The following is a 19,694-nucleotide window of genomic DNA, read 5'->3' on the forward strand; positions in this document are numbered from 1 at the left end:
TGTCTTGTGGTAGCCCCGTCAGAGCCTTGGTCATGGCCCAGGACCCACTACTGTGCCAGGCACTGAACAAACGCAGAAACCCAAGGGGCTCATTTAACTCCTCTTTCCTAAGGCCCTGCCTCTTCCTATAAATTCCAATCCACCCTTGGGTGCCTTTGTGGAAGGGATGTTTGGATAAAACACGAGTGACTGGGCTCAGTACAGGGTGGGTTGGGGGAGCTCTCTGGCTTCTGCTGTGCAGGAGTCAGACCAGATGATCTAATGGCCATGAACTCTATGAAGAGGCCTCAGTTGAAGATTGTAAACTCTTTGGGGTCATGGGACTGTCGTTTTGTTCTGTGTCTGTCCAGCACCTCGCACCATGGGGTCCTGGGGCCGTCACTGGGGCTGGCAGGTGGTATCGTAATGCACAGAAAGGGTGACGCTGTCTCAGGAATGAGGATCATGAGGCTTGGCAGAATTCAAATGTGTTTTTTTTTAATAATTTCAACAGCTACTCTCAAGATTCATTTTTAACCCTTTTCTTTTAGGTTTTGATCACTTTAAATTTTCACAGTTGCAGGACATTTATGGGGGCGACAGTCGGTGTTGCGCTTCAAAAAGTGGAAGCTTTATAAACTGTTCACAGAGCTTGCCAGCAGCCCCCGGCAAAACGGTTCAAGTCAATACCCTTAAATCCACCCATCGTACCTGTCTCTACCGTTCATCCGCTGGCCCCTTTGTAAGGAGCCTAATGCAAAAATGGAAACCGCTGAGCTTTGACGGGTACATTCGCAAACCGCAGTTTTCTTATGTTGCCTATCGATCGTTATCCATGGAAACGTGGGTGTGTCTGTGTGCGGCAAAATCGATCTTTACCGACATTTACCGTAAAAAACAAACAAAAAACCCCCAACTCCTTCCAAGCTAAGTTATGCAAGGCTGTGTGGTACAAACACCCATGGAGTTTGCATGCCGGTGTGCTGGAACACGTTTGATAGTGGGGATCACATATGAGCTAAGCATGACACACGCAGAGATGGGAGATGAAGCGCGTCAGTCATTTAGGCTTCTGCTCTTTCCATATGGGAAGATTGGCTGCTTGTTGCCTTGTAAGATTATCTCGGGCGGAAAACTCATTCTGTTTTGGGATATTTTCTTAGTGATTTAGGAAGCTGTGTACACTGCAGGGCGTGGCTGCTGACGTCAAGCCCATGACTCAGCTTCACTCAACTCTCTTGGCCTGACAGTATATTAAAGGCTCCACGGGGAAACCTCAGGCACAAAAATCACCAGCGCTGAGAGGGACGTGTCCCGAGCCACCTTGATCTTGCAGGCTCTTCGCGATGAGGCCTCCCATGTTCCTGCTCGTCCCTTTGCTGTGCCTGGCCAGAGCGGCTCCGCAAGGTGAGTGCTGGGAGCAGGAGACTTGCCCTGGGTTCACGTGGGAACGGCTTGGTGCCGTTTTATTCACACCCTGCCCGGCTCCATTTGTTTCTTGTGGGGATCATGGTGCTGGCTGGGTGAAGAACCAGATCACACCGCTCTGGAGTCGTTCTCCAAGCATGGTTGGGGGGCTAGAGCACGGCAGTGGGGAGACATGGATTCTGGTCCTCGTCTCAGGTAAATCACAGAGCCCCTGTTTCCCTCTGCCAGCCTTTCTGTCTTCTTTAGACAGACTGTGAGCTCTCAGGCCTGGGCACAATGGGGCTCAAGGTGGCAGATATAATAACCATATTGCAAAGGAGGCATGTGGGATCTCTAAGGTAACCGCCTCTGCTTTAGGGAGAGATCCCCCGCACTCCCCAGTTCCTAACAGCCACGCCATATGCTTCCAATTTCCTGTCCACTTGTTTAGTTCCCGAGCTGCTGACTCGGGGAAGGGGGGTGTCTCCCAGTTACCAATCTTTCGCCTGCGTTTGGCTAGGACAGACTCTTCCTGAAAGGGACTGTAGCGCAGAAAACTAGGGAACAGCCAGTCCCGGCCGTGCCTTTAGAGATAATAGTCTGATGGGGGGGCGAATGCCTGGCTGCGGGGGAGGCTCTACGCTGAGGTCTCCTGTTTGAATCCAGCCCAGGCTGGTAGGGATTGAATGTCTGTTGCCATTTGGTGGGTCTCAGCCCAGTTCCTGAGACAGTTTAAACCAACCCTCAGCAGAAATGCCAGCTCTGACTGGGCCCTGGAGGATGAGCGTCCCCCTGCTCCATGGCGACGGGGTCCCTCCAGGACAGAGCCAGGCACATGTAGGACGGGAAGTTTGCCCTGCTGGGACACTTGCTCTGTGGTTAGTCACCAGCCTCTCGGTCCCCTTCCTGGAAACTCAGGTGCAGAGCAAGGCAGAGGAATCTTGTGCTTGTTATTCCAGGGCAACCAACCCTACGGGCCCACGGGGAGGCCGGGAGCCCCACGCCAGGCAGGAGCATGGGGGTCCTGGTGAGGCTGGTCCCCTTTCCATGTTCCTAGCAACACCAGACGGACAGCCTTGTCTCCAACCAGACCAGGATGTGCGGAGGGGTCAGCAGAGGCCCCCTCGGCCTGGGATGCCCTTTTAGCAAGTCTGGAGGCAGAGGGGGCAACAAAAGTGACAAGATTTGGGGGCTCCCAAAACGAGACAACCCTCCCCGCCCCCCATGGGTCAGGTTTTCTGAGACGCACGCTGCAAGGCTGCTCCCCACTTTTTGGCAGCTCCAGTCAGACGCCAGGAGCTGCTCCTGAAAAGTTAAGCCCAGGGAAATTCTGCCCCGCATCGCTGCTAACCGACTCCTATCTTCTAGCAAAGCTTTATCAGCTCTCTGGTGATCCCAGTGGCCTGGGAATCCGTATCCGGAGCTGGGCAGGTTTTGAATCTGGAGCAGGGTCGGCGGGCTCCTGAGCAGGGGTCCAGGTCCCAGAGCGGGTGGGAGAGGCTAAGGCAATGCGCTGAGCCGGAGACCCGCGAGCCGCCACGCTAACAAGAGGGCATGTCCGCGGCAGCAGGTGCCAGGCGTCTCAGAGGGGGTGGCGCATGGGGCACGAGCCCCCCGGCACCACGGCAACGCTCTGTGGTTAGCAGACCAGTTGGATCAGAGCTGGCGCGGGTATGTCTCCAAGGAACGCCCCCCGGCTGGGATCAGGAAGGGCCGCGCCACCAGCATCCCCTCCCGGAGTAAGAAGCAGAAGGGTTCTCTGTTTGCTCAGGCTAAATAAGAGTTTAGTGGTTTTTCCAACCCGTCCTTTGGCGGGTTTGAAGAGATCTGCCGAGCCCTTGGCACGCAGCTAGGAAAAAGAGCCAGGTTCACCCGAGGTTCACAGGCAAGTGTCCCGAGGAGACATTTAGGGGGGGTAAAAGGGCTATGCTGGTGACCCAGAGTCCCCGGTGCTGACAAGCTTAACGCCCCGGCAGGGACGGGTCGTGCCAGCCAGCTTCCTGGCTGCTCCTGTTGTGACCCTGTTTGGCCGAGCTCCTGTGCAAACACAGCAGTTTATTGAGGTGCTTTGGCTCGCTTGGAGATTGACAAAGTTATTTAAGTGCCTAAAGATGCAGGTGGGAGCCTAGTAAGATTTGTGAAAGTACCCTGCTTTGGTGCCCTACTCCCTTTGATAGTCAAGGGGAGTTAGGCACATAACTCATTCAGGGGCTATTGTAAATTCCACTCCATGCCTTTGGCGTCTAGTCCTGTTTTTGCCACGCTGGTCTCTCTCTCTTAGATACTTATCTGGCCCCATCACTGAGCACAACACAGTCTTTAATGGATTTATCCTCATGTGCCCCTGTGGGGTAGCACTGGGCTATTATCCCTATTGAACAGGTGGGGAAACTGAGGCACAGAGCAACTAAGTGACTTGCCCAGGGTCAGACAGGGAGTCTGTGTAAGAGCAGGGAATGGAATGCTGGTTTCCTAAGTCCAAGACTTGAGCCCACCCTCCCTCCCTCTCCTGACTGAAGGACAGTCCCACGTGGCTGGCCCCCATGTCATTGAAATTGTGACCTGAATGCCCCAGCCCAGGGCCTGGGTTCCCCCCTCTCATTCTGCGGTTTGCATTATCACCTGCTAAGTATCTCTCCGCTCCTTATCTCAGGTAGCAGCTCCACAACCTTCCCGTGCTTCCTGATCCCATCTCAGGAATTTCTTAAATAAATTTCTCCTGGCTGGGCTGGCTTGTTGCAGTCTCCCGAAAGTCTAAGTGCAAATAACCCCCAGCTGGACAAACTGAGCACAGGGAAATCAAGGCGGCCCAGCAACAGCCAAAGGCAGGGCATGGCAAAGGCAAAGGAACCTGGCTAGCTCTCCTATCATTGGTGTGTGGAGGCCCCAATGCGTTAGGTGCTGTACAGGTACCCAGGAAGAGACAGGGCCTTATGAAACATGCATTGAATGTTCCCCAGGTGGTTCTGTGTACAGCTCCTAACATAATAATGAAGCCCGGGTCCATGACTGGCGTGCTTAGGTGCTACAAATAAATAAGTCAGGATCATTGTCCCCCATGTTACAGATGGGGAAACTGAGGCACGGAGTAGGGAAGTGACTCTCCCAGGGTCACGCAGCGAGTCAGTGACAGACCTGGGAATAGAACCAAGGAGTCCTGACTCTGGCTACAGTAACAGTTAGAAGAGAGGTAATTGCTAGTCCATAGTTGAGTGCCCTGTCAATCCCAACAGATCCCAAAGTGCTAAACTATGGGTAACTAAAAAAAAAAATCTTGTGCTTCGGGGTATAAAATGATCACTGCTGGGGTCAGGAAGGCAGCCCCCTGCTCTGTGTATGCAGCATGGCACAGCTGGGCCTATGCATTGTGGTAGCTGTTATTGGCCGCTGCCAGGGACATGATCCAGGGCTGGATGCACCATGGGTCTGAACTGGCATGGTGGTTCCCATGTCGCCCGTGTTCTGCCCCAAACCAACTAGTAACTAAGTCCATAGCTTCCAGGCATACTTTAGGCAGCTGTACACTATACGTACCCATTTCTCTAGGTTCTTGTCTGGTGCCCATCATTGCGGCATCTGTTCACCTCGGTAGAATCATTACTTTGGAATCAGCAAGTGGGGTTTAATTCCTCCCCCCTCCCCTCCCCCCAGGAAAGTCTCATACCTCGTGGTCATGAGCGGTTCCAAAGGGACGGGTTACCTGCATGAGGGCCTTGGCCGGAGGGCATCTGGGGGGCATCTCAGCATGTGTGTGGGTAAGAAATGGAAGCAATAGGATAAAATTCAGTCTGAGTAGCAGGAGACCCTTCCGAGTAGAGAGGTCTCCGGCTGCGGGAGCCCCAGTGCTTGGGTCATTTTAGAATGGATGGGACTGAGCCCCGGAGACTAGAACAGAGAATCAATCCTGCATGTGTCACTACGCTAACAAGGTTACAGTAGCTGAGCTCAGGGCCCCTTGTGTCGGGTGCTTCACAGACACACACAGAGACAGTCCCTGCCCTGCTGGGCTCACAGTCTACCTAGACAAAGGGTGGGAGAAAGCCAGGGTTATTCTGTCGATTTTACAGGTGATAATATTAATGCTTTGCTCTTACATGACATTTCTCATCAGCAGATCTCAAAGTGCTTTACAAAGGAGGTCAGTGTCATCACCCCAGCTTACAGGGTAGAAACTGAGGCACGGGGAGGGGAAGTGGCTTGCCCAGGGTCACCCAGTAGGTCAGTAGCAGAGCCAGGATAGATTGTAGGTCTCTTGAATCCTAGCCCAATGCTCTATCCGCTATGCCACACTTCCTTCCTAATAAGGAGAAACTGAGGCATACAGCAATCACATGACTCGCTCACGGCCACATGGACAGCTGGTGGCAGAGCCAAGAATCCAGGTCTCCTGAGTCCCCATCCAGTGCTCTCACCACAAAGCTTTTCCCATCACTACCTGCTGTGAATATCCCCGACTCCCCCATGTCAATCTCCCCCCTCCACGCAGCATAGCTCAGCTCTGTTCGCAGTCTCCGGTTCAGACGGTCTCTAAAATGTTTATCTGCCATTAGTGGTTGCCATATCTTCTTGTGTCAATAGGAGATTCCATCTTGTTAATTGTGGTTTGGCTTTGGGGCCCTAACGATGACACACCCCAAAGCTTTGTATTCAGTAATGATTTCTTACACAACAGGCCTTTTGGCATTTTTGCTTTTGGAAAAATCCTGGCAGGGTCTTTTGCCTAGTTCAGGTTTCAGAGTAGCAGCCGTGTTCGTCTGTATTCGCAAAAAGAGCAGGAGGACTTGTGGCACCTTAGAGACTAACAAATTTATTTGAGCATGAGCTTTTGTGAGCTACAGCCCACTTCATCGGGTACTTTCCGATGAAGTGAACTGTAGCTCACGAAAGCTTATGCTCAAATAAATTTGTTAGTCTCAGGTGCCACAAGTCCTCCTTTTCTTTTTGCCTAGTTCAGTGGTTTTCAGTCTGTCCTCCGAGGACCCCTGGCGGCCTGCAGACCATGTTGAACTTTTCCAAAGGGGGCTGCTCCTGCATTTGACATTTTTTAGGGGTCCGCAAATGAAAAAAGGTTGAAAACTGCCGGCCTTGCTGATTTTCTTGTATCTGTTATCTCAGGCTCTGGTCCTGTGCCCTTGGACTGTGAGTGTTTTGTGTCAGTGTAGCCTGCAAGACTGGACCTAAATTCAGAAAATTCCTAGATTCCAAGGCCAGAAGGTACCATTGTGATCATCTAGTATGACCTCCTGGATAACACCCACCAGAGAATTTCATCCAGTTACCCCTGTATTGATCCCAGTTACTTGCATTTGACTAAAGCATCTGGCAGAAAGGCAAGTCTAGATTTGGATCAGTGTATCTGTTTGCTATATTGACACGCTCTCATTGCTTTCTGATCTCTGCACCATCTTGGATTTAAAAACATGCAGCTCTCTGGCAGGGCCTGGTTCAGTCCCTAGTCACGGCTGACACGGAGGTCATTGTACAAACCCTTATGCCCACGCTTAACTTTACTCATGCAAGGAATCTCACCGGGTTCCTTACATCACTGAGCTCAATGGGATGACTCAGGAGTCAGGGTGCATGCAGGATACTTCACCCTTAGGGAAGGGGCATGGCCATGGAGGAATCCATCCAAAGCCCCAGTCAGCTCTAGTGAGGTGCCAGCTTTCAGTTTCCCCCACCCATGTACCGGGAAGATACTCACTGTTTCTGGTGGGTTAGGTAATATTTGCTCAGGGAATGGGAGATAATCGCTGTCTAAGTGCAGAGCATCATGCGATCCCCAGGGGGAGGGCGGGGATAGTAAGGCAAAGCAGGTTGGACCAGTTTGTTTGCAGAGACGGGCATGCTTGGATCCGTTATTACAGTAGCACCTATAGGCCCCAAGAGAGATTAGGGCCCTCGGGGCGCTGCACAGACCCAGAGTGATAAGTTATAATCTAAGTAAATGACTGGTGAGGGGCAGAACAGAGCAAGCACATGACTTGACTAAAATCTCAGTCCTGCCTCAATGCAGTGGGTTGGACTTGACGCTTTCGCAAGGTCTCTTCCAGCCCTGGGTTCCTACAGTTTGATGCACCCACGCAGCAGGGGCGTGACAGGGCCGGGAATCTAGAGCCCAGCTCTCTAGGTTGTTAGGCCATTTACCCATTGGGCAACGCGGCCAGCAGCCTTTTGGCTCCCACTAGCTATAGTTCTGCTCTGTTATTAATTGAGTGAAAATATGTGAGCGGTTGAGTGAGGGAGGCCTCTGTAGAGGAACAAAGGGGTTTGCCTCCCAGGATCAGAACCAGTTCCCTCTGTCAGAGGTTAGTAGCTGAGGCTTCAGGGGACTGAAAACTGCTGCACAGGAGGGATTCTCTCATGGATTTAGGGCCAGACCCTGCTCCTTTTGCAGTCGATAGGAGTTTTGCTGTTGGCTTTCGTGGACTCTTAGAGCTGGCTGGAAAATGGGCTTGTTTCCCCACAGAAAATCTCGACTTTTTGGTGCAAAGCTGCAAAAATTTTGATTTGAAAATGGTGCCCTGGTGCCTCATGGGAGTTGTAGTTTTGGTGCATCCATCACCTACTCCCAGCTGGACTACATCTCCCAGGATGCACCACAGTGCAGCCATGCTGAGCCACCCATGATGCATCCTGGGAGTCCCGTGTCGTCCCCCACCCCCGGCCACGGAAGGGGTAGTCTGGCTGGGGACCTGGCCCACGGAGGAGGAAGAGGGCATTCAGCGCCCAGACCGCAAATCCCATGAGGCACTGCAACAGCATTTCCAAATTGAATTTTCTGCTGACTTTGCTGTTTTTCGGGTGCTGCCTGGGCCATTGGCGTGCCCTCGGGCTCTCCTGTTCTCCGCCTGCGGCGCACGGCAGGTTACTCTCCTGGGGATGGAAATGTTTAGTTGAGTTGGAGTCGCTGGCGCAGGCGAGGGGTTGCAGGGTGAAATGTGCTGCCCTGTGTTACACGGGAAGTCAGGTGGGATGCCTGGATGGTCACTTCTGACTGTACGCTCGGCGCAGTCCTGCCCTTTGCTTCTCCTTCCCCTGCTGGTGCCCCTCAATCCCGACCCGCAGCCCCAGCTAGCCCAGCCCTGGGCTCCCCACATCCCCCAGCTCTGCCGGTGCCCCTCAATCCCGACCCGCAGCCCCCTGCTGTCCCTGCCCTGGGCTCCCCCCATCCCCCAGCTCTGCCGGTGCCCCTCAATCCGGACCCGCAGCCCCCTGCTGTCCCTGCCCTGGGCTCCCCCCAGCTCTGCCGGTGCCCCTCAATCCCGACCCGCAGCCCCCTGCTGTCCCCACCCTGGGCTCCCCACACACCGCCCTGCCGCTGGTCCTCAGTCCCTACCCGCAGCCCCCTGCTGTCCCTGCCCTGGGCTCCCCCCATCCCCCAGCTCTGCCGGTGCCCCTCAATCCCGACCCGCAGCCCCCTGCTGTCCCCGCCCTGGGCTCCCCACACACCGCCCTGCCGCTCGTCCTCAGTCCCTACCCGCAGCCCCCTGCTATCCTAGCCTGTGCTCGCTGCTCAGGGTGAGCGGGTGGATTAACCTGTGACTAATGCAGACCTGGTTAAGGTTTCCCATAGCTGGGTTATCTCCTCATCCTCTGTCTGACTATGCTGATTACCAGCCGCTTTTCCAGGAATGGGGATTAACAGCATTTAAGTGGGGATGGGCCCAGAGCTGGGGTTGGGGGAAGGCTGGCGTCACACCATCACTCACTCTGAGGTCTCCCGGGTCCTGTCCGTAGGGTGACCAGATAGCAAGTGTGAAAAATTGGGACACTTTGTTTCTGGGCAGCGGGGGTGTATAGTTGTGTATCTGAGATAAAGCCCCTAATATGATTGGGGACGGTCCCATTAATATGGGGACGTCTGGTCACCCTAGTTGCCAGTTCTGGCAGTTTCATTGCAAATGTCACCATCGTTGGTGTTTTCCATAAAGCCCCAATTCCTGGAGTCCTGGGATTATGGGAGAGTCTCTGCTTTTTTTTTTTTTTTTTTAATAAGAAAGTTTCTAACCCTGGTGGTTGGGAGAGAGGCAGGAAAACATGACCCCAGTGGTCAAGCTTTACAGCCAAAAGGGACAATCAACTTGGCTGGCACCTCCTGGCCTCGGTGCAAAATGCTGATGAGGGGACCTCAGTGTCGCAGGGCTGGCATCTTCCGAGAGCTGGAGATTTTCTCAAAGCCCGAGCTCCCGGAGTCAGGGGATTTCAGTTAGCGTTTTTGTATGGCCCAGGGCACTCGCTAGAACGTGGGAAACCCCGGGTCAGTTCCTTACTCTGCCACAGACCCCTTGTGTGACCTTAGCCTCTGCACCTCAGTTTCCCCAGCTGTACAATGGGGGTGACAGCCCTGCCCTGCTTTGCGGGGCCATTGTGAGGATAAATACAGTAAAGGCTGTGAAGCGCTCTGGGCCCTACTGAGGAAAAGGCTGTATAAGAGCAAGGGGTGACTCTTACTCAGCTTCTAGCTTTTGAGGCACAGAGAAAAGTTGCAGAGCAGGACCCCTGAGGGCTCTGGCCCCAGACCGCCAAGAAAGGGAACCCCCCGCCCCATTAGATCTTGTGGTTTCTGAGCCAGACACCTGATCTCCTTGGCCGCTCGGGGCTAGCATGGTGGCGCTGGGTCCAGCTGCTCACCGCATCCTTTGTTGTTCCTCTCCCAGATGGCCAAGAGGAGGTGCCCTTCGCAACAGCCGAGGACCTGGACCAGAGCGAAGTGATCCCGGAGCTGTTGGACTTGGAGCAAAGTGAGTCAGGAGGAGGGTGCTGGCCCTTCTAACTCCTCCCGCCCTGTGGGGCGGGTTCCACTGGGTGACACCGGCCTTGGCTGAGGAATCCCAGGGGGAAGGAGCAAGCACTGTGCAAACCTGCGGGTGAGAGAGATAGTGGGGGAAGAGCATCCAGGCCATGCCAAATGCTCCCCCCCCCCCCATCCCGATAACCTGGGGCCCTGGCTCTGTCCAAAGGGGCTGGAATCTGGCCACACTTCCCTGCTCCGTGGGCTCGCTCCCCTGCTTCATTAGGGGCAGTGGATCCAGTTTAGGTCCAGTCCTGGCTCCGTCTAGCACCAGCCAGGCCTGCGATGAGCGAACGCTTCTTTGGGGCCTGAGCCGGGAGCAGCATCCCAATGTGACTGGGCCAGAGCCATACCAACCTCCCACCACAGAGCGCACCTGAGCTCCCGGCCACCCCCACTGATGTGCACCCCTCTGGGGTGGAGCTCAGCAGCTGTCGGCCAGGGATTTAGGGAGGCTGACGGATTTGGCCAGGAGCCCAGGGTGGCCTCAGACGACCGCTTCCTGGAGGGTGGTCTCCCGTCCTAGTTTAGCTGGGGAGAGCAAAGCTGCAGCCTCGTGTTTGCTTCCTCCCAACGTGAACCGGGAATGGGACAGGCTGACGAGACCCCTGGGGGGACCGGGTGGGGCCTTGCCCTGATTGCAGGCTTGTGAACTTGCTCTCCCTCTGCCCTAGGGCCCATTGCCCCCTTCCTGGTCCGTGGAGCGCCTTGGGCTGGGGCGGATGTGCTGCATGCTAAAGCCGAAGGCCCTGATGTCACCACCTGCGGCGACAGCCCCTCCTGCCAGGTCCAGCCCTGGGGTCACAACCTGGACGACTTCCCACCGGGCCGCCCCAGTGCCAGCAACATTGACAACATCTGCCTGGAGGGGAGGAAGAAGGCATCGTACGGGCCCACGAACCTGCCCCAGACAGGGTTCTCCCACCTCAAGCGCCAAGGTGATGCCCTCAACCTCCTGGAGGCCAGCCGGGAGCGGTGCTGCCCTCGGCCTGAGCGTCTGAGCTGCATGGAGAGCGCGGTGAGTCCCTGCACTAGGCTCTTGGCTCGAGCTGCCCCGCGGAGCCGCTGTGTTACAGCAGCACCCGGCTGAGCTACGGGGAGGCGGGGGGGGGGCAGTACGTCCATACACCTGGGAGAAACGGTCCCTGCCCCGCAGGCCAAAGAGACAAAGGGCAGGAGGGGAAACTGAGGCACGGGTGGGAGTGACATGGCCGGAGTCAGTGGCAGAGCCAGCAACTAAACCCAGCTCTCCTAAGTCCCGGCCTGTTGCCCTAATCACGAGGCCGCGCTGCCCCTCTCTCAAGGAAGGATGCTGTCAGGGGAGAGGCTTCGGGATGGCTCAGAAAATGGTCCCAGCCATCCCGAGTGGATGGGTCTCCCCAACTGGGAGACCTACAGCTACTCACGGGGCTGGCGATAGGGCCTGGAGAGCCGGGCCTGGGTCCCCAGGGCGGGCACAGCACGGGCACTGCGGCATTCCCTGGCGGGGGACCCCTCTCGCTATGCCAGGGGAGCGCCGTCTCCAGGTTCCATTCAGCCCTCGCCCTCTGGGCTGCGGCTGCCGGCCAGGGGCCAATTGTGTTGGCTGTGAGTCGGACAGAGGCCCGGCAAACCCAGCCCAGCAGCCGCCCGCTGCTGATGGAGGGTAAGCTGGCCAGCTGGAGGGCCAAGTGCGGTCGCCCCGAGCCGGGACTGTTTCTGGGGTGGATGGGAGGGGCTCTGGGCCCCCGCCGGGATGTCCCACTGACTCCCTCCCTCCCTCCCTCCCACAGTGGAAGGAAGCCCTGGAGCAGTTCTGCGACCACGAGTTCGCTGTGAAGACCAAGCACTACCATTGCTGCAAGCGGGCGGGCGCCGACCGGGAGCTGTGCTTCGCCAGCGAGGCCCCGAACCCCAGCTACGTGCCTACCGACGCCAGGGCCGCACCCCCCCCGAGCCTGCCCGCCCAGCCCGGCGCCGGGCTGGGGCCCAGGCTGCCTGAGGTCTCCTTCCCGCCCGGCGAGCCCACCTCCAGCAACATCAGGAACATCTGCAGGCTGCGCAAGTTCCGGCCCGTCCACGTGCCCGGCGCCGTCCCCACCACGGGCTACAGCTGGCTCCAGCGCCAGGCCCGCACCACCACCCGCATGGAGAGCGACTTCAGGAAGTGCTGCAAGAATGAGAACGTCAACTGTGCTCACCTTGCGGTGAGGCGGCGGGGCTCGGCACGGGGCTGCGGGGGACAAGCCCAAGGGAGTGGGGCAGGAGGAGCCAATCCCAAGGGGCCATTGGCCGGGGGGGGGGCGGGGGGAGTTTTCCCAGGCCCAGCCTCCCTGGCACTGTCGGTCTGTGTTCTGTCCCGGGGGGGCAATGGGGTTTGTTACATTATGTTCTCTCCCTCCCCCCGGGCCCTATTTCCATGTAAAGCCCAGGGCTCGGCCAGAGGGGGCTCTGCCTGGCTCATTTCTGTTCTGGCAGCAGCAGGAAGGACTGGGGGGGCAGGCTGGCTGTGTCCCCTCCCCAGCTGTCTCTCTGTGCTGGGTACAGATCAGGCGCTAAACAAACGGGATCCCCGGAGCTTTCCAGGCACCGGGAATATTCGGGAGCTTTCAGTCGCACCTGGAGGGCCCCGACTTGAGCGCAGGGCCCCACGGTGCTGCCCAGCCACGGAGACAGTCCCTGCCCCAAAGAGTTCAGCCTATGGCTAGACATAGGCAGGGTTATTATCCGAGCCCCGGCTGGCAAAGTGACTTGCCCAAACTGACCCATCAGGGCAGCGGCAGAGCTGGGACTAGAACCCAGGCGTCCTGTGTCCCACGCTGCAGAGCCTTAGCCCATCCTCTGGTACTAGCAGAATTGTGGCCCCATTCCCTCTGTACATGGCTTCTCTCCCTCTCTCTAGTGGGAGAAGGCCCTGGCTCTGTTCTGCAAGCAGGAGCTGTCCATGAAGACCACACCCCACGAGTGCTGCAAACAGACTGAAGGCAAGGCCAGGTTTAGCTGTTTCTCCAGCCAGGCCCCAAACCCGGCCTACGACAAGGAGATCCAGGCTGTCAGCCTGGGAGAGGTGACCCCAGAGCTCCTGGACATGCTGTGCGGGGAAATGAAGCTCTTCACCAAACAGTGAGTCTGACCTGCTCGGCCAGGGACCCGCAGACATTGACCGAGCCTCCCGGGGAATTAGCTTCCCACACTGGAAAAGGGGGACACTGAAAAACAAGAGACTTGCCCAAGCTCACAAACGGAACCAGCAGCAGAGCAGAGAACCCAGGAGTTGTCCTGAACTCCTAATCCCCACACTCCCTTCCGAGCGCCAGGAACAGAACCCAGGAGTCCTGACTCCCAGTCCCCTGCTCGACCCACTAGACCCCACTCCCTCCTAGCACTGGGAATAGAACCCAGGAGTCCTGGCTCCCAGCCCCCTGCTCAACCCACTAGACCCGTCAGGTAGGCTTGCTGTGACTGTTGCCACCTGTAATGCCCGAGCACGGCAGGGCAGTGGCCTATAGAAAGATAAAGGGGCCCGGGAAGGAGGCAAACCCGGAGAGAATTAGATCATCCAAGCTGCCCTGCCCATGTCCCGGCTCTTGGGCCGGAGAGTTAATCCAGGTGGTGGGAAAGCAGAGGGTTAATCCCTGGGTTAACAGTTGGATTGGCGAGGCTGCAGCGCCACCTTCTGGCTATGATGAGAGGTGCAAATCGCCAGTGGGAGTGCAGGGGGGCCCCCATGGGCCACCTTAATTATGCACATTGTAGGGAGAATGGTCACTTTGGATGAGCTATTACCAGCAGGATAGTGAGTTTGTGTGTGTGGTTTTTGGGAGGGGGGTGAGGGGGTGAGAGAACCTGGATTTGTGCAGGAAATGGCCCAACTTTATTATCATGCACATTGTGTAAAGAGTTGTCACTTTGGATGGGCTATCACCAGCAGGAGAGTGAATTTGTGTGGGGGGGTGGAGGGTGAGAAAACCTGGATTTGTGCTGGAAATGGCCCACCTGATGATCACTTTAGATAAGCTATTACCAGCAGGACAGTGGGGTGGGAGGAGGTATTTTTTCATATTCTCTGTGTATAAATAAAGTCTGCTGCAGTTTCCACGGCATGCATCCGATGAAGTGAGCTGTAGCTCACGAAAGCTCATGCTCAAATAAATTGGTTAGTCTCTAAGGTGCCACAAGTCCTCCTTTTCTTTTTCCAGCCACAGTTTGCTCTAATTACAGGTGGCTCGTTTTCAATCCAACTTTGCTCCAGGCGAGCGGGCCAGGCATTCACTATTTAGCCAGAGTAGATTCCCATCCAGCACCTCTCACCCTACGCTCCCCACCGCATGCTCAAGGCTTTGGTGCGAGCCTCACGGTGGGATTTTCCTCGTGCGAGGGGAGTTGCTGACAGTGGGGTTTTGCCTGGAGTGCTGTCTGCAGGGACAGAGCCCAGGGTCTGTCCTGGCCCCGTCTGGAGGAACCTGATTATCACTGGTGCAGGGTCTTTGCCCCGTGTCCAAGGAACGGGCCAGACCTCCAGCTGATGTAGGTCAGCGCTGCCCATTTACACCAGGTGGGAATTTGACCCCATTGACTCAACTGAACGTTCTGATGAGGAAACAGGCCAGGAAGATCCCACTTCCTGTCCAAGCCAGGTGGCTCTATGGAACAGCAGTGATTTGGTGAGCAAGGCCCAGGCCAGGGAGCCGAGAGACCTGGGACATGACTCTCCGTTGCATTTACACCAGTGTAAAATGCTGATCTGGTTTGGTAGCATGTTACAACGACTTTGCATTCGCTTGGCAGGGGTGTACATGACAAGTGCAGTGTGATGGAGAATCTATTCTGGTCTCTGCCCAGGCGTCCCTCTGCGACCTTAGGCAAATCACTTAAACTTTCCAGGCCAGATCTTCAGAAGGGTTAAAATTGAAGCTTGTGGAGCGTCACTGAAATCAAACCAGGCGCTTTACAGGCTGTGTATGCTGGGTTCACGCACCCGCCGCCCAAATGCAGCGACCTCTGGGGAGGACGGCGGCAGCTGTTTAACAGCGCACAGCAACGTGATGCTGCGGTTTACAACAGGAAGTGCATAAGAATGCAGCATCCGATTGACTCCACCTGGAGAATTTAGGGAGGCAGGACATAATTCAGCGAGTTAGAATTTAAATGCGGTGCTGGGGTCAGCATCCCAGCTGGATTCTCCGTGACTGCGAAAGATCAGGGTCTTATTTTCATGTCTCCACCAAAAGGGGGCACCCCTGGCAGCACAGCGCCCTCTAAAGCATGATGCTGGGTATATTCCAGTACTAGCCAAACAGGCTGCTGATTAGCCCAAGCCTTGAGCTCCAGCCATGGGTAAAAACCACTCTCTTCCTGTTACTAGGAAACCAATCCCAGACTTGATTCAGAACATGACAGAGCCTTGCTGCAGCCTAAAGGGTGAGGAGAGGACCCAGTGTGCAGAGAAAGAGGTGAGTGCAAGGGAGGGGGGGCTGTGGGTATCAAATAGACCCTGCTGTAGACACAGAACGTGGTGATTAAAAGGCTGAGGAACCATGTATCCCAGGCCTTCTGGCATGGCTGCCCTGGGCGGAGAGAGGAAGGAGGATGGTGCAGTGGGCAGTGCAGCTTCTCTGTGACTCCCAAGACCCGGGGTTCAATTCCTGCATTGCCAGACTCCCTGCGTGACCTTGGGCATGTCACTTTACTCTCTGAGCCTCATCTCTACAGTACGGGTAGTGGTGAGGTCCTGCCTCCCGACGGGACTGGCAGGGTAAATACCCAGAGGTGCTCAGATACCTGGGTGCTGGAAGCCAGGCAAGGACCTCAGCTAGAAGCAGGGTTCGTAATGGGAGACGTGTCTCGTCGCAAGTCAGAGCTCCACCGAGGTCAAGGACAGCTCAGACCAGCTGAGGGCTGCTCATGTTGGCGTCTTCGTGGGGTGTGAAAACCCACCCCAACAACAGCCAGAGCTGGGCTGACCTCAACCTGGTGCAGATGGTGCCGGGTCGACCACCTCTCCGGGAGCTGGGTTAGTTACAGCCTCTCGGCGTCCAGAGCCGCCGCTGTAGCGGTTTAGGTGTAGACGGACCCCAAGGCTTTGCGTGGTTTGTGCTCTGGGTGGGAAACCCTCCTGTCTCAGTGGCTCGTTACCCCGAGGGCTGCCAATGTCATTGCTGCTAAACCAAACTCTGCCCCTACACTGGAGTGAGGGCAGCCGGGTCTGGACCGGCATTGGTTTGGTTCAGGTTGGCTTAAAAAGCACCTTCTTCCCCCGGCCCCCGCAAGAGATCTGGCAGCCCAGGGGCAGTGCATGAATCGCTGCAGTGAAGCAGGAGAAGCTGGAGATCTGGGTGACCTCATGTAACCCGGTGGCCTGTACCTCCTGCCAGTGCCCCTGGCCGGGCCCCCGGGCCCCCCCGCGCGCTAGATCCAGGTGTTAAGGTCGTAGCAGGGTGGTACCACTTTCCCTTGGACTCGCCTGGGCTTGGCAGGAGCCGCACCTTCTCTTCTGATCATAACATCTGGCTGTGAAACCCAGGCCTCCCCCATTTCTGCACAGCGCTCGGGCCCCCAAGTTTCTGGGATCAGAGCTTTGGTTTCCTCTGTCACAGGGGTTTGAAAATGGGCTCTGGCTGGCTGGGGAAAGGGGGAGGTTGGAGGGGAGCCGCCCTGTGCACTAAATAGCTGGGGGCTTTACTGTGCAAAGATGAACCACTGCTTGGGTTATTTTGGGACGGGGTGGGGTGGGGAAAGGGGTGTAACGTGCTGCGAATGCTCCCTTTGTGTGGGGGTGCAGGGAGATTGGTGTTTCAGAGCTCAGGACATGCCCATAACGGGAGGGTGGGCGGAGTTTATCCCCATAGTACAGAGGCAGGAAACTGAGGCACAGAGAAGAGAGATGGCTTGTTCAAGGTCATGCAGTGAGACACTGGTGCCATTGGAAGTAGAACCCAGGAGTCCTGACCCCTCGTGCCCTTGGGTGACTGACTCGCCGCATGTCCCAGGCCTCGGCTCTAACCACCTCTGCACGCTGCTCTCCCCAGAAAGCCCGTTCCATCGCCGCCCTGTGCACCACCCAGAAGGACTCCTGGAAGGACAAGGATCAATGCTGCTCCCAGGAGGAGGAGGAGGACAGAACCTACTGCTTCAATGCCAACTACCTGGACAGCATCTTCCTGGCCAGCATGGTCCCGGGGCAGGTCCCCAGTGAGCCGAGTCCAGCGGCGTAAAAGGAGAGAGAATCAGAACTGTCTCCCTCGCGCTCTCGTGTATCATTGAGCCCCCTTCTCCCCCATGCTCCCCCCAGCTGTTTCCAATTCCGAGCTAGGTGGCAGCTGGACGTTGCTGTCCTGGCCTTCGCTCTCTAAGAATGTGAGCCCCAGTCTCGGTGACGAGATGCTGGAGGGATTCCGCCAGAGCTTGGCTCCCTTCTGGATTGCGTTTTAACGCCGATCCCCCGGGCCCTGGCTCCAGCTGTGTTTCTCTGATCTCGAGGCAGCCAGCCCGAAGCTTCCTTGTCCGTGCTCCAATCCCCATCCCTGGGGGTGGCAGCAACAGATGAGCCCAGGTTCTTGCGTCCCATCCCCCCAGCCCTGTATCCTGCCTGACCCCCCCGCCACGCCTCCACCCGGCTGCAACCTGTGGCCCTCTCTTCTGCAACACGTATGCAAAAGGCACTTAACGTGGGTTGATTCCTTCATGGAAACGGGAGAGCAAGGAGGGTTTGAGATGGGAGCTGAGTGGGTGGGTTTGGCTGCACCTAACAGCCAGTGCCCCCTACTGGCCGGCTTGGAGCTTTTGGGCGGCGAGATGCAGCCATCCGGGCGGCTGGCTGGCGGCTCTCTCGGTGCATGATACAAAGCAGCAGGCTCCAGCCCTGGCTGGAATCTGCGCTCTGGGGTCCTGGGAGCTGATTCCAAGCAGGGCGCCCAAGGGGAGCTTCAGTTTATGTGGATTCAGCATGAACCAGCCGGTCGGTCTCCTGGAAGAGCCTGGGGTTGGGGTTTTGTGCAAACCAAGCTGGGCGAGAAGCAGGGAGTTGGGGAGCGACAGAGGGGACTAAACACCTGACCTGCTTCTCCTGTGGGCAGCTGGCCCTGTGGCCTCTGCCCCAGGGCCAGCGTAGCTGGGAGAGTCCCTTTGCCCTTTATCCAATTTGCAGCACTGGGGGGATCCCTTCACCCCCCCACTCTGTGCAGTGGGGGGCCCTGTTCAGCATTCTCCGCTAGCGCCCGAGCTGGCTTTGGGGGTACGCAGGGCAGCGGGATCCTGATCTCCTGCTTCTGGTGGCTCTGTTGTGTCCCCTTGCACTTGCAATCTGTGTTTGTACCTTAGCCCGGAGACTGTATCAGCTCTTCTCTGCCAAAGGCTCTAGGGAGATTCCTAATAAACCTTTTTGATGAACAACCTGGACTCTCTCCCGTCTGTTCCCAGCCACCCTTGGGATTCCTGCTCTTCTCTAGCCCCTGTCGTGTACTTGATGGCAGGGGCAAGGCTCGCACCTGGACCTGCCTGAGCTGTCTGCTCCTTGAAATTTTCCTGGGTAGTTTTGCACAATGGGGCAGGGGCCTTATAGGTGAATCTGCTACACGAGAGACACCCCCACCCTGCTGTGGGCCTGCAACCAGCCACGTGGGTGATACCTGGGGCTCGGAGTGGGGCGGTCCCACGTTCTAATCCTGCGTTGGCTGCCCATGGGGCTCGGCTTCTAAAGGAACGTGACGCCATGTTTGGCTCTTTGCAAACATCGCGCCCCCCAGGCGCCCCCTTTCTCCACCCTGCTGGGATGGTGGGGTCCTGTGTGTGCCCATTCAGTTTGAGGGATTGGGTCTGTTTCTCTGCATCATCCCAGCTGTGGGTGTCATTGTCCCTGACTTTGATGTGGTCTTCCTTAGCGCGAGCCCCGGAATTCCTGCTGCCAGCTGATGCGGGTGGCCGGAGCTGGGGATGGGCAGGGTGTAACTATGGGCAGGGATAGAGAGATGATGATTGTATTAGGGTGGTGCCCGTTGAGAGCAGGGCCCAGGTGTGCTGGGTGTTGCCCGGACTCAGAGACAGTCTAAACAGACCAAGGGTGGGAGGGAAGAGAGAGCAGGGACGGGACTTGCCCAGGTCACCCAGTGGCAGAGCTGCGATTAGAGCCCCCGATTAGTGCTCCACCCACTGGACAGCGCTGCCTCGAGCACCATGTGGGATGCCCTGGTGCAGGGAATTGTGGGGTAGCGTTGGAGGACAAGCTATACACAGGCCAGAGGCAAAAGGGGAGGCTCTGCATCTGCTTTGACCTGGCTCCCCAGTGCATGGGGCCGATATGTGCACACTGAAGGGCTGGAGTGTGGCTGGTTGGCGGAGCTGGGTGATGTGCAGCCAGGCTGCCCTGCGGACGGACCCTGGGGCAGCTGGGCAGAAGAGAACTCCCGGGTGGTGTCCTGGTGTGGGGCATGCTCAGCACTTGCCCTGTTCCCTGCTCCACGTTGCAGAGCTCGCCCAGCCAGCTGCCCAGCTCCACCTCGGAGCCGTCCTGCGAGACACCAGCTGCTCAGCCGAGCCC

At 56.8% G+C, this 19,694-nt stretch overlaps 1 protein-coding gene across 1 annotated transcript; it reads left to right on the forward strand.

Annotated features, from left to right (window-relative positions):
• Positions 1-1,217: 1,217 nt before the first annotated feature.
• ECM1 (extracellular matrix protein 1) lies at positions 1,218-18,550 on the forward strand. The gene is made up of 7 exons (XM_084613777.1): positions 1,218-1,386; positions 10,047-10,130; positions 10,855-11,198; positions 11,953-12,366; positions 13,062-13,282; positions 15,525-15,612; positions 17,188-18,550. Exons 1-7 carry the CDS (start codon positions 1,326-1,328, stop codon positions 17,371-17,373), a joined length of 1,398 nt encoding a protein of 465 aa, XP_084469903.1. The 5' UTR covers positions 1,218-1,325; the 3' UTR covers positions 17,374-18,550.
• The last annotated feature ends 1,144 nt before the right edge of the window (positions 18,551-19,694 follow it).

This window comes from Lepidochelys olivacea (genome assembly GCF_965140295.1).
Source record: "Lepidochelys olivacea isolate rLepOli2 genome assembly, chromosome: 24".
Classification (NCBI taxonomy): domain Eukaryota; kingdom Metazoa; phylum Chordata; order Testudines; family Cheloniidae; genus Lepidochelys; species Lepidochelys olivacea.